Below are 14,941 nucleotides of genomic sequence, written 5' to 3'. Positions count from 1 at the left end.
TTAGTTTCTAGGGGAGCTGTCCTACACAAGGTGGCTTCATACCTCAGATTGCTTTGATCTTGAGGCATCACAATAGTAACACAGGTTTCCATTATTTCCATGGAAAAGTAAGAGTGGCCTGGAAACACCTGCAATTAAATGTTTCACCCTGGAAGTGATAACACATTTCTTTTGGCAGAACTAGTCTTGTGGTTACATAACTTGAAGAGGGTGGAGAAGTATATATCTAGAAGTACATATAACCTTCCTATATCTTGAAGTACATATAACCCCTAAATCTAGAAGTACATGACTTCTGGCTATCTGGTTATTCTAAATAAAATGGTAGCCATTGTAAGAGTGTATATGCATTTGAAATCCTTTTAAGCAAAAGCTGGTATGTGATTAGAGATTACAGAGGTACCAAATCTTTCCAGGTCACAGAACCAGAGTGGCTATGGTGAAAAAGCCCTGGACATCATTCAGTCAGTTGTGCTTAGAAAGCACGTCACCATGGCTGCTGGGTTAACTTTTCTCATATGTAAAGTGGTGGTTCTCATTTCTGCCACATAGAATTGTAAAGACTAAATAATAGCCTAATGCTTGGTACAGTGCCTGGCACATAAGTAATCTCACATGGCAGACATTATTATTCCTGTTCAAGCAACAGTTACAGTCTTATTCTATTTTATGGAGAAGCTGAATCTCCAAGTTCTTCAAAATTATTCTTGGCACCATGATTATTGACATATCCAAAGGCTTTCTCAACAGTTGGTTCTATAATAAAGCTTTCATCGTTCTACCTCCAGCACTGAAGTCCTGCAAGAGGCAATTGAAGCTAAATGAGCTTCAATGGCAAAGAAATTCTACAACTTGAACTTTTAATTCCAATAACTGCTTTTTTTTTTTTTTAAGAATAGTTGCTGTAAGGGTTTTCTCAAATTAATTGGGTAGATATCCTGAGCTTTTAAGGAGTTTTTCAGCACACCATATATTAGACCAAGAGTCTTCATGTTGTTTTTTTTTCTTGCCAAGACATGCAGCAGTATCCCATATTTCACTTCTGGCATCCTGGGTCTACGGCCCTTCAAAAGGCTGTTGCAGTGTGAATGAGAGCAACATTATTAGAGACATAATCTTGAATCTGTTCTAATATCTAAAAAGTCGATCATACCCAGTCTTCAGAATGTCCATATTAGTGACAAATTACTTGTAATACATTTCCCATTTGTCATGACATATTTGAGAACTGCCGTAGAAAGTAGTACTTTGTAATAATATTACAGCCCATCACTGTTGAACACAAACACTGGGACTTAAGGATGAGGTTCTTGAGCAGTGGGTTCATTGCCTAGGCGGTGCCACTCCTGTCTTGATCTTTGTAGAGAACAGCCCCTGGAGCTGTGCAGTACACAGTGGCCCTGCTTAAAAGGGTAACCCTGTGACCCATAACCAGTGTCAAATTCTCCCTGGTCAGAGGAAAAAGGGAAAGGGGGAACCACAGGGAAGAGATTCCAGAGTTTGATGAAAAGGTGCTGCAGAGTAAAACTGAGTTGTTGGCTGGAGACCAGTTCGCAACAGAGCCTGTCCTCACCAAACTTTTGGGATATAGGATAGGGACTGGTTTATGGCAATAGCTGTCCTTGTTATGGTGGGATCGTGGAATCCAGTACATTGGTTTTATAATTAAATTTGCTTAAATTAACTCAACCCCTAAATCTTTTCAAGCACATTTTTAAGCAGGAGAATGTTCTGTTGGCCTGTTACAGAGTATCACTGGTAAGACCAACACCTCTGAACTGCACATCAGAAACTGATAGAGGTAAAAAAAAAAAAAAAAAAAAAAAAAACTAAAGGTCTTTTTTTCCTATCCATATAACAAAAATAGTACAAACTTAAAAACCTGTGGAACCCCATTGTTTAAAGCAACATGAGGCCCCGTTTATATCTTAAGTGTGGACTCTGGGTTTCCCTTTCCACAGCTGTAAAATTAAAGAAGAGGCCTATAAATGGTGTTCTTTATCCACTTGCCTCCCTTCCTTTACCAGTCTTTGAAGTCTGCCTATTCCTAATTGGCTCTTTCTCAGACATAATTCCTTCCAGTGGCTCAGTAACTCATACATGACTCTGGGAACAAATGATACAATACTTGGGAAATGAAAGTAAAGAAAAAAAATCCAAGTGGAGGAAATGGGAACACAGCCCCCCTCGAGGCCCCATTGCTGAAGTAGAGCAGCCGCCCTTTACTTCTACCCAGATATCATCTGAGCTTCCCAGCTTCTCCCTTCTCAGCAACTACTGAGCAGGTATAATGGTGAATGATTCTCTTCATGTCCTCACTCTCTGACACACCATTTGAAAACCATCATTAGGTTTAGTTGTAATACATTCAGCCAATAAAGGTGAAGGCAAAGAACTAGGTAGCACATGGCGGACCCTGCCCAGAGAGGTCTTTGAGAAAGTCTGTGCAAAAGATTCCTCAACAAGGCCATGTTGGTATTTTGGGCAAAGCAGTTCTTTTTGTGGTCATTTTCGATATTTAGAATCTGCCCCCCGCCCATGCAAATAGTAGTTCACTGTGACTATGACAACCAAAGTGTCATGACATGATTTGAGAACTGCTGTTTGGAACAACAATTCCAATCCCTTCCCAGTACTGCCTGTAGTTGACAGCCTCTCATGAAGGATTTGTCACAGTACAAGCTAGAGAGTTGCATGGAAGACAGGACTAGGGAGAGACAGACTTCCTGTGGACATGTGTGTCTTGAGTGCAGGCATCTGGGACCCAAACGTTGGGATGGTTGCCATGGACCTCCTACAGACTACATATAACGTGTAGTCTTCTGTATCTCCCAATGTCAAAATACTTAAACCAAAATGACATTGAACTATACAGTAATGCTTCCCCCCACCCCAAAGATTTATTTATTTATTCATGATAGACAGAGAGAGAGAGGGAAAAGCAGGCTCCACGCCAGGAGCCCGACACGGGACTCGATCCCAGGACTCCAGGGTCGTGCCCTGGGCCAAAGGCAGGCGCCAAACCGCTGAGCCACCCAGGGATCCCCTACAGTAATGCTTTTAACAAGCATATATATCTGTGTTCTTGGAACACAACACTGATGATGCTATAATGACAATAGCTAATATATATTGAGTCCTACCATGTGTCAGGTGCTATGCTTTCATCCTCATAGCCCTACAAGCAAGTAATCTCCATTCTACACACGTGGAAACTACCACTTACAGAGAGTAAGCAGTTTTCCCAAGTGGAGTTAGGATTTGAACAGAGAAGTCTATCTGATAGCAGAGTCTGTGCTGCTAATACCAGTGCTACAGTGCCTGGAGCAGATACCTAGGAACTTACAAGTCATGAGCAAGACAAAGTTGCTGAATTAGAAACAAGATAAGTAATCTACTTCAAAATGAAGTGAAATTTAAAAAATTGGCCAACTCTCAAAATAACCAAGAAACAACTTGGTGTTGTCAGTGAGTCCAAGGTGCTTCACAAATCTGATTGAGATCTGTATCCTTGAGAAATACAGTTAGGCTATAGTTGATGAGAATGTTGTAACGCTGAGCTATGGTGCTGACAGGATACCTTCATAACAGGACCAGATAGGTTAAAATAATGAATCAAAAAGTGTGTAGCTAATACTATCCAATGTAAAGATTATCCAGCTCCCATAAATTAGTATTCCCTGCCCTTAGGGCAGTGTGCCCTGGAGGTGAAGCCAAGTGTTCCAGGTTGACATTGCATATAAAGATCTTCCAACCCCCTGCTCTGACTCTCAGGCTCCAAATCTACCTCTGCTGGCAAAACCTCTATGCAGATTCTTCAACACAGTCTAGTATATGAGAACATTCTAGTTCATCTGCCATCCACTGATTCACTCTTTATTAACCTACTAACTTTCTCCTCTCTACTTCTTCCTTTTGGCTCCAAAATTCTTCTTTGGATGGCCTTGGAATATTTAGCATAAACAGAACTCCTCCCACCCCACCCCCAAAAACTTAAGAACTCCCATTCTCAGCTGCCTCTTTATATATGAAAGCCAGCAACACATAGCATTTTTTCTGGTAGGAAATAAATATCATGGCAGGTTGACAATTTAAATGATGTTGCCTTCCAGATTCAGAGTGGCATTTTATGTTATTTAAAGCCCAATAGATTAATACTTGGAAGAAGAAAAGAGGTGTATCTCATTGCCTTTCCAGGTAGCTGGAACATAGTCTTTACCTTTTATTGTACCCACAAGCAACAAAGTATCATTTGGGCAGCAGGGTCTGTCTCTAATTGCTTTGGCTCTTTTCTCTTTCTTTTAATTTTAATAACTGATTTTTTTTTCTTTTAGATGAAAGACTTTCGAAGTAAAATGCAGTCGGTATTTCCAGCAATTCCCAAGAATTCTGAATCGTCTCTGGAGTGGGAGGAAGCATTGAAATCCAAGTGAGATGAGCACGATGGGGAAAGGCTAAAACAACTGTTAAGGAAAGGGGGACTTTGGAGATGCCACAGAAGCAAGGAGACTCACCTGATTTCTCATCAGGAACATGTGCATTGTTGCCTGAACCCATAGATGGATGGTGTTCAGTGTCCACATAGGAGGCTGACAGTTTAAAATTGACATGGGTGTAGGTGTATATTAAGGTATTCCCAAAATTAAGAATATTGTTTGAAAGTAATTACATGGATATAACCTCTCTGTGGAGAAGATCCCCAGGGAAATACTTCTGTTTATAACAGCTAAAACCAAGTTTTGTACCTGAAAAAATTTTATAATAACATTTGATGGAAAATCTTTATAGACAGATTCCTAACAGCACTAGTACCTCAATGTGTCTAATTAAATGAGTTTCAATAGCCTTTCTTGTTAGTATGTGATTACCAGGACTTGGAAGCCTTACTCTTATCAGGCCGACCCCAAAGTGACAGGTTAACAGGGAAACTCTGTACATCAGGCAAGTGGGTATGGCTCTGTTGTCCTGAACACAGCCGTGGATTTGCACCTGCTCCTTAGTTAGCTGATGAGCTCACTGCAAGGCCCTACACATTCTTACACATAGAGAAGAAGCCAGCAACAGATTACGATAACTTGAAAAGGTAGTCATGCTAAAATAGTAATGATATTGTGGATATAAAACATACTTTTTTGAAAAGTTTGTTCTGTGTCCCTAAACATTGACTAATAGTTTGTAGTTATATCTCACTTGTTAATGTAAAAATAATCCAGTTATCACCCATTTTAGCAAATATTTTTAACTAGAAAGTTACTTGAGTATTGAGTCTCAGTATTTTTTTTTAAAGATTTATTTATTTATTCATGAGAGACAGAGAGAGAGAGAGAGAGAGGCAGAGAAGCAGGCTCCTCACAGGGAGCCCGATGTGGGACTTGATCCTGAATCCCAGGATCAGGCCCTGAGCCGAAGGCAGATGATCACCCACTAAGCCACCCAGGCTTCCTGAGTCTCAATATTATTAAGTAGTTAGTACTGCCTCCCTGATGAATTCTTTTATACATGCCCAACCTTTTCCTGTCCTCCATGGTCTCTTAGAGAAAACAGAGAATAATGTCTACATGCAATTATTTTTACTGGAAATGAACATTTTTTAAAGAAAGTACTTTAATATGTCCATATATCCAGAAAAAATATGGTTGGATATCAGTAAAGCAATTTTTTTATAATTACATAGGTTCTAATTAGCAATCAGGTTTAATAAAGTACATTTGAGATTTTTCTGTTATAATGAAACCTTTTAGTTCTAAGGGAAATTTTTAAGTGAAATGTCAAGTGCATAATGTAACATTTTTCTCTGGACCAGTTACCCTGTTAAAGCTGCTGTATTGTTAATTAATTAAACAGGTGTAAGCAGCATCTGGGATTCATATATAACCTGTTAAAAATCCAGGACTAAAAGGAAAGAAGTGTGGAATTTATCAGGGCATATGGAGCTGCAAAAACTCCTCACCCAGCTTTCATTTTTAGCTAAATCTCTGCTAAGAAAAGATTTTTAGCCTCCAAATGAGATGAAGGAAGGAAAGGCAAGAGCCAAACTGAACTGGTTGTGCCCATATTACTGGCCTGAGGCTAGGAGCATGGATTCCAGAGGGCCTGGCATGTGGGAGGCCTGAGGAATGCATGTTTAGACACATACCTCTCTGGAATGCCTCACGTTTACAGACACTTCTCATATACATATACGTCTATTGTCCTCAAGGGAGGCAAGGCCAGCCCCCATAAGAATGATTGTGAATCACCCTCAGAGGGAAGGTTGACGGGGACAGTCGCCCTAGGATACACCAGGCATAGGCTCCAGTTGCATTTTAAAAGCAGAAATGAAGTAACAAAAGATGAAAGTTTAAAGGAAAACAAACAATATGACTGAAGTGGTATTTTTCTACAGTCAGAACTCAGATATCAGAAGATTTAGTCATTTGTCTATTCCTTTTATACCAGAGGCATATTGTTAAATTGGTTAATGGAAAGGAAAAATGTTTAACAGATAATGTTATTCTTTATGTGAAGTACCATCTGTGTATTGAGTTCTGAATGTTCCTGGATATGGAAGAGAGGAAATGTTATGGAATTTCAAGTTTGCCTTCTTTGCTGTCTTTATCTTGGGTAGAGTATGACAAACATAATCACATTTATCTCCTGGAGCATAAAGAGTTTTAATCACCCTATTAACCAGGATGACATTTTTCACAGACTTAAAAAGGAATGGAACAGACATTATCTCCCCATAAGCAATCCATTTCATGGAGGCTGAGCACTAGAAATTTTTTAAAGGATGAATAACGCAAGCCATTTCCATTTCATGCATAAGCCAACATTAAGGTGGCTTTCCATAAGAATGTTGCTTACACTGGTTGAGTGTAAGAATCTTAGCACCAAAAGAGCTATTAGAGAAAGTAATATAGAGAAAATGCAGTGGGCAGGGAGGGGCGACTCCCGAGGCCTCGGGATTCATTCATGAAAGGGAAAAAAAAAATCCACATGTATTCTGGTAAGTTATTACTGCCCTGTAAAAACATATCCATGAAAAAAAAAAAAAACAAACATATCCATGGGCTGCTGTTATTTTCAGAGTCAAGAAAATGATTTCTAAACAACCGCAGAATGAAAAATAGGGCACAGGAAGTGCCTCACATAATGCCGAGCTGCCCATCTCTACAAGAAGCAGGGATTTTTTTTTTTTTTTTTTTTAAGATTTTATTTGACAGCTCAAGCACAGGCAAGAGGAGCGGGAAACAGAGAAGCAGGCTCCCTGCTGAGCAGAGAGCCCAATGTGGGGCTCGATCCCAGGACTCCAGGATCATGACTCAAGCCAAAGGTAGATACTTAATCTAGTAAGTCAGGCAGGGGCCCCAGAAACGGGGATTCTAATGATCCGGAGTTTGAGTGAGCTGCTCCTGGGCTCAGCAGCAGTGAGGCGTGACCACGGGTGACCCTAATTCTGTCGCCCTGACACAGGCCGATGCTGGAAAAAGCTTTCTTAGTGCTCAAAAGGTGGCACCTAATCACCTCATCTGTCATACATTCTGCTTCGTTTCATGGACAGTGTGGGACTCAACTTGCAAATTAATCATGCAACCTAAGGGGAAAATATAAGAAATTAAGAAAAAAAAAAAAGCCCATGGGGACAAAAGTAATTAAAATCCACTGAATTTAGCTATTTCACTTGGGGCAAAATTTAATCTCTCCTAGGTTTGGTTCATGGAGAATGTTGTATATCGTCACCAATTTTCATGCATCTTCTTTAAAAATAAAGCAAATAGCTAAGTATATATTAAAACCAGCCAGGTAAAATATAAAATTATTTATCCAAATAGTTAAATTTCTCATGAAAGGTAGTAAAATACAGATTTTCATAGTGTTTTATCATACTCAAATGAGATGTTTTTCCTTTCTGCCAAGAGCCACTGAATAATATGTCAAGTATTGGGGTCCCTATATTGGTGTTATCAGGATTAATTATCAAAGGCTGTGCTTATATAAGAGGAAAGTAAGCATCTCTTGCAAGCAGTGACATTAATCTGTAATAATGAGTGAGGCTGTTAGCAAATTTTGTCTGATGGTAGATAACTGTGTTTGGGAGAAAATTAGAGTCACCAAGAAACACATAGAGCCCAACTTTTCTGCCCAAGTAGTAGTGAAGTGATTCAGGACCTAATTTGTGTTTCTCGCATAAGCTTTGCCTCCGTATCATTTGGTGAGGCATGATCACTTAGTTAAACACACACACAACAATAAGTGAACAGGGGCAAGAGATCGTGTGAATGTTCTCAACGACAGAACAGTAAAGTCCATTCTTGAAGGAGTCTCAAGCTCAGTGAGGCAAACTGCGGCAGCTTGGCACATTTATACAGCACCTACGACTGCTCATCTGAAAAGGCTCCAATGTTCATCATGCTGCCCCTGTCTGATGCCTTGGGCTCAGTGTGGGAGTCCAGGCCTGCAGCCTGACAGATGACACTCCACCAGACACATCTAGGTGACTGCCTGGAGCTCGAGGCTCCTGACTACAGACTTCGGTCTCCAGCCAGCCTGGGCCGCTGTCTGAAAAGAACACAAGTGGCCACAGTTACTTAGAGGTCCTTCAGTTAGGGTGGAGGTTACAGAGCAAAGAAAATTCTAAGACAATCTCACACAAAGCGAAAATAAGACCGTTTGTCAAGAAATACGAATGATAGGAAACCCTTTGCTTGAAAGCTTGATTGTGGGCCAGCCCTGATGCTCTTCTCATAGATTTTTATTTCAGGTGATTGTAGTAAAGTGTCTGTAGAAACAGCACATCATCAAGTCTACCAGCCCCTTGTTTAAGAGGAAGACTCTTTTTTAATGCAATACAGTGAGAAGGGAGCCTCAGCCCTAGCGATCAAGAATACATGGAGATGGGCGCCTGGGTGGTTCAGTGGGTTAAGCGTCTGCCTTCAGCTCAGGTAATGATCTCAGGATCCTGGGATCGAGCCCCACGTCAGGCTCTCTACTCAGTGGAGAACCTGATTCTCCCTCTGCCTCTGCCCCTCCCTCCTGTTGTGCTCTCTGTGTCAAATAAATAAAATCTTTAAAATAAAAAAAAAGATACATGGAGGTATAGCCCCTGGACCTTGTTCAGGCTTATCCGGAGTTGGAGGCAAGATGGGGCTCTCACTCAACAAATCCACTTGCATAGCAGGTTTTTCCCATGTCCTTCCAAATCTCTCTCACATACAAAGATGTTCCCATGGGAATTGTCCAAAGTTGACATCTCTGATGTGTGTACCAACATTTGGGGGTGGGATCCATACTCCTCACAGGAAAACATTTGTTTTAACTTCTCAGTATTCCAGGGACACCTGGGTGGCTCAGTGGTTGAGTGTCTGCCTTCAGCTCAGGTCATGCTCCCAGGGTCCTGGGATCGAGTCCCGCATCGGGTTCCCCACAGGGAGCCTGCTTCTCCCTCTGCCTATGTCTCTGCCTCTCTTTCTGTCTCTTTCATGAATAAATAAAATAAAAGCATAATGTTTTAGTATTCCCAGTATCACCAAGGGAGCAGGAAGTATAGGACTAGGTTACAAACAGATCCCGTGATGCCTTAGAGAAGCACCTGCCTCCCCGACAGGGAAGCAAGCACTCATCCTTGCATAGTCTTTTCAGGTTCAGGACTAAGTGCATAATTATGCCCTTAGTAATTATGGGAAGGGAAGGAGGTAAAGGAGGAAGGATATGGGTAGGGAAGAGGAAGGGTGGGGAGGAGGGAGGGATGTTCTCACTGGGAAGAGGGTCCCTGCATCCAAGACCACACATCCGGCTCCTGGTGACCCCCTTTTTGCCCATGCTGTCTACATTGACCTCAGCCACCAAATCTCAAGGAAATAAAAATCACATCAGAATGATGAAAGATTAGTGGGATGCCTGGGTGGCTCAGTGGTTGAGCGTCTGCCTTTTGGCTCAGGTCGTGATCCTGGGGTGCTGGGATCGAGTCCCACATTGGGCTCCCTGCAGGGAGCCTACTTCTCTGTCTCTGCCTCTCTGTGTCTCATGAATAAACAAAATCTTTTTAAAAATGATGAAAAATTAGTATCTGTGACGGGTCCCGGGCCCTTGCAGTGGTTTCTAACTCCCTGTCTTACAACCAGCTAGTCCAAAAATTAAAAATGAAAAGCAAGATCCTAATGCATTCAGCTCCTCTGACATGCGGCACAGGAAGAAACAGATGACATGAAGAGCCACAGAGCAAGTAGTCCTCAGGATGACCCCGTGTCTGGCCGCACAGAAGGTCGCTGTGTAGAACCTGGTCGGGCTCCCAGAAGTACAATAGTGGAACATTCTCTGAAAACAAAAGATCTAAAAAAAAAGAAGAAAAAGGAAAAGTCCCTGGCACTTCTCACTTCATTGTAGAAACTTGACTCTATCAATAGCATCTACAGCCAAGGTTCCTCCGTCACCTCCGGGCGTGGGGAGCTCCCTTCTGTAGCCAGAGACTGAGCTGAAGGCCCCCTCGGAGTACCCGGGGCAGGAAGGGCACCTGGTACCTGTGGGCTCAGTCACCTGGCCTGGAGGGGTTCACTCAAGAAACGAGACAGAAGCCGCCCGCCACCCGCTTCCCCGGGAACCTACTGTGCCCTGGACCGAAGTCTAATAATTCCACCTTGATCTCCCCAGTTTGTGCCTGTGCTGCCAGCATGAGCATTCCCTCGCACCGTCCCTCCGGCCACTAAATCATTCGGAGCCGAGTGCCATCACACATTAATTACCTCGCGTGACAAACCGTCGGGTCAGCTGGTTTGCTGGGGTCGTGCCTGCCAGGAGGCCGCCTAAGTTATTAGCAAAGTTCGGGCTGGCGGGTTAACACCACCGCCCCGGTATCCACGTGTGACCCTCACTCCGTGCCTGGGCTTTGCGGACTAAAATTAAAAACGGCTCCTCAAACCCACGACAGGCTGAGAGTGAACGGGCGCCGAGCCGTCCCGCCCCGGTGCAGTGACCTTGTTCTCCGTGGCCCCGAACCTCAGAATCCCCCTCTGGGAGCAGCGGCTCTCTGGCCCCCGAGCTAGGTCGCCCCACTCTGGCCGGTGCTCGGCCCGGCGGTGGTGAGCCACGGGGCAGGCCGGAAAGCAGGTGCCCGGCCCAGGAGGAGGCATCCCCAGCCCGAGGCCCGTGATGGACTCCTGAGGCAGGTGGAGGGCCCGCGTGAGTTTGGTCTGCCCCGGAAACTATTCCCAAACCCCCTCGGTAACTTCAAGTGAACCCCTGCTAACCCCAAGGCACCTCCGGTTTGGAAGCACCATGGCTGGTCCCGAGCAGGGGCCCACACGCACCCCAGGTCGGCCTCCACTGCTCTCACTTTCCTTCTGTGTTTCGAAAGACGATGCCACACCTCCGTCTCGGCCTGTCTTCTGATGCACCCAGACCCTCACCCCACTCTCTCCACCTCCTTCTGTCGTCCAGGCTCCTCCACAAACACCTGGCACAAGGAGACAGGAGAGTGGTCCTGTTCCTAAGCGCAGGAACGTGTACTCCAACCCGGGGGAGGCTTTCCCAACGCCTTGCCTGGCAGGAGGTCAAGGCCGGGGCTCACAGTCCTTGGGTTTGTGATCGCTTCTCATGTTTGTCAGGCGTTCGGCACCACCCCCTTCGGAAACCTGTTTGCATCTTGTCCAGGGCTTATCCGGGTGGATCCTACCCCAGGACCAGCCCTCACTCTCCGAAAGGAGACTCCAGTAAGAGCATATTGGCAGGTTAAATTAGCCTTAGCTGATTCTTTTTTTTTTTTCTTCCAGAACAAGGGGCGGTTGATGGGTGAGTTACTAAGAGTCTCTTCAGTAGGGTGATAGGCCAATAAACATTTTCTCCACAGCTAAAACTCCTTTATGACAAATGCCATGATAAACATTTAAAAAATTCTTCACCATCACAGAGTAGCCATGTAACCAGACTGTCCTCCCTGAAGGGGGTTTCCTGGAACCACTGTGGGGTGAGGGCAGATCTGGGTCTCCTCACCTGGCCCTCTCCCACCTGACCACCTCCTTCAACCTCCCAACCTTAACCCCAAGCCCAGCCCCTCTGCTGACACGTGGGATGACTTTGGGCAAAAGACCCATGTAGGCCCAGTGTCTCCATCTCTAAAATGGGTGCAAGAAGAATTCCCACATCACCATGTTGTGGGAAGGGTTAAATGTACATAATGCTCACAAAGCAGCCAGTCCGTGAGCCCTCGAAGCCTGTGTTACAAGCATACTTGATCTGATCCCAAATAGCACCCTGGTGCTCCTCCCGCAGCACACTCCTATTCACCCCATCCACAGGCTCTTCCCAATGCTTGGGCCTCCAGACCTTACCCTCAGATGGAGCGTGGGAGCCCTCTCCGGCCTGGACTTCAGAGGCCACAGCTGCTGGTGAGCCCGACACCAACAGGAGAGTCCATGCTCCTCCCTGGCATGCCCCTGAGCACTCAGGACTGCTGGGCTGCCATGGGAAGCAGGGAAAGACTTGGACTGGGGAAAGGAGGGCTTTGTGCACCTTCGTTACTCTGCCTAGACCCATGGTTCTCAAACCTCACCCAGAGCTCTTGTGAAAACCCAGGTCCTGGCCCCACAGGGAGCCTCCAATTCAGTGGTCTAGGTGGGGCCCAAGAATTGGCATTTCTGCCAAGTTCCCGGGGATGCTGACCTGCTGGTGCAGGCATCACAGTGAGAACCGGGGCCCCATTCTGTCTGTCTGTCCCAGGACCATGCTAGGGAGAAGAGGCACCTCAGGAAAGCAGGAAAGCATCTTTGCCCATCCTTCCCTTGCTCCCCCAAACCACCACCTCAAGCTCCTGTGACAGCTACAGTTACTTCCAGCTTCCTGATTCTGCTTTCACCTGCCGGCAAGACACAAGAGGGGCTGTCACCCTCCGAGCCCTGACTCTGTACCTTCCCCTCCCTCTTCACCTTTGAATCTCTCTCCCCGGCAGGATCCTCACTCTCATATGGCCACCAGTGTGCAAGGAGCACCTCCACTCCCTCCCACCCCAGAATCCTCACAGGCAACGCCAACCCCCAGACACCCTCAGGGAGTCATCTGAAATGAGCAGTGAGCACTTGTAAGTGGTCGGCTGGCCTCAGTCCCCAATTGTCTATGGTATAATAACCCCAAGGAGAAGGGACGGTGAGGATGGGAGTCTTTCCCCACAGACCTGGGCAGAGAGGATGACCAGGAGCTGGGTGCTGAGGGCAGGAATGGCAGGTGTGCCGGCACCATGGGCCCTGGGCTGGGTCAATGTGTGCCGGGATGGTGAGGCCAGGAAGTGAGTCAGTTTACCCAAGGCCTAGGCTGGCAGATGAGAAGTTTGGGTTTGGGGAAGCCATGGGAAGTCCATGGGAAGTCCATGAGGAAGTCCATAAGGCTTAAGCCATGGAAAAGCCATGGGAAGTCCATGAGGTTTTCTGAGCTTGGTTAGGAAATTGGCACTTGCCCTTTCTTTCTTTCTTTCTTTCTTTCTTTCTTTCTTTCTTTCTTTCTTTCTTTCACTTAAAGCACAATTATTAAGTGGCTGGTGGATGCTGGGTGGGGACAAAACCATGCTTAGAGACCCTCCTTTAAGAGGCAGAGCAGAAGGCACGCTGACTGCTGATTGGGCTGGAAGCTCCGCGGGCAGCAGGAGGCGCCCATGAGCAGAAACTCCGCTGAGCCTGGGGCTGGGGACACGCAGGGTGCAGGTGCAGGATTGCAGGGTAACAGCTCTCCTGGGCACTAACCTTCCTCTTTGTAAAAGAGGGAAGATGAGAGCACATGGCAGCGCTGTAACTGAGTGGGGCCCCGCGGCCTCTCTGGGGTGAGGTGTCTGAACTGCCAGGTGGCCAAGAGGGAGCACAGCTTCCCGGGGGGGCCCAGAGAAGGTGGAGTCAGGTCCCGCAGACCTCTGGCCGCTCAGCACAGGGTCTGGTCCCGGACTCTGGGGTCCCCTGGGGTGGGGGAGTTGGGGGAGACCCACTGAGGGAGGAACAGCCACGGATCCAAATAACAAGAAGGACACTGGCACTTGGGTGGCATCTACTGTGCGTGAAGAACTGTTCCGAAACCCTGCGTGGATCAGCTCATTTAATCCTCATAAACACTCTGGGAGATGGAGTGGTGTGGAACTGTTCCCAAGGTCACGGGCTGGGCCCCTAGCCAGGAGGAAGAACCTGCCCAAGGTCACACAGCTAACGGATGCCACAGCTAGGATTCCCCAGTGCATGTGGCACGCAAAGCCCCGTCTCCACTGCCACGGCAGCCAACCCAGAGGGAAAGACGACTTCAGCTGCCAGGGAGTGCAGCTGCAGGCCGGCGACAGAGCTCTAGGAGGCACCGTGCCCCGCGCCTTCAAAGACAGCCGTGACAGCAGAAATCAAGGTGAGCGAGATCCATTCAGTCTCCCCGCTTGCCAAATACTGCTTCGCAGCAGACTGGAAACCAGGGCCAAATACGGAATTCTCCGGCTCCGCCCGAGGTGCCAGGCCACAGTGAGGGGAGGGGAGCCACCCACCTGCCACCCAGCCTGGCCCCTTCTCTTCCTTCGCCCGGCACCACCCCTCAATGCAAGCGCCTTGCCTGCACACGCATGCAAACCCCCAGCCTTGGGTCCAGGTGCCCCTGGCGCCCCACGAGCCACCCTTGCCATGCCTCAGGCCCAGGCCATGAACGGCTGCAGGGCAGGCCTCTCGGAGAAGACGGGCCGGGCTGGGCTGGTTGCTCCTCGCAACCACCCGTGGCCCACCCGGAGCCCAGGCCCTCTTGCAGCAGGTGCACCATGTTTGCTTGTCCCTGCCCCTCTAGGCCTCGGGCTGTGAGACCCTCCTGGCAACTTCCTCTCAGGCCCCTGGACTTGTCCCCAAGTGAACATGGTACCAGAGATGCGCCGATGTCCCTCGGAGCGCTAATGCACCACTTGCGACTTTCCCCACTCAGATAGCGAAGCTGGCACAAGGCTTCATGTTTCCATCCTTGCGTT

General features: G+C 46.6%; 1 protein-coding gene across 1 annotated transcript in view; it reads left to right on the top strand.

Moving 5' to 3' along the window:
- The window catches only part of TMEM242 (transmembrane protein 242), a 28,480-nt gene extending 23,635 nt beyond the window's left edge, over nucleotides 1-4,845 (top strand). Inside the window, exon 4 of the mRNA XM_055310473.1 lies at nucleotides 4,335-4,845. Within this exon, the coding sequence (XP_055166448.1) occupies nucleotides 4,335-4,433 (99 nt within the window). The 3' untranslated portion in view covers nucleotides 4,434-4,845. The remainder of the gene's footprint in view (nucleotides 1-4,334) is intronic.
- The last annotated feature ends 10,096 nt before the right edge of the window (nucleotides 4,846-14,941 follow it).

Source organism: Nyctereutes procyonoides, unplaced genomic scaffold, assembly GCF_905146905.1.
Source record: "Nyctereutes procyonoides isolate TBG_1078 unplaced genomic scaffold, NYPRO_anot_genome, whole genome shotgun sequence".
NCBI classification, from domain to species: Eukaryota; Metazoa; Chordata; class Mammalia; order Carnivora; family Canidae; genus Nyctereutes; species Nyctereutes procyonoides.
Note: the sequence above shows the minus strand (reverse complement) of the source record. Positions and strands in the feature narration are given on the sequence as shown.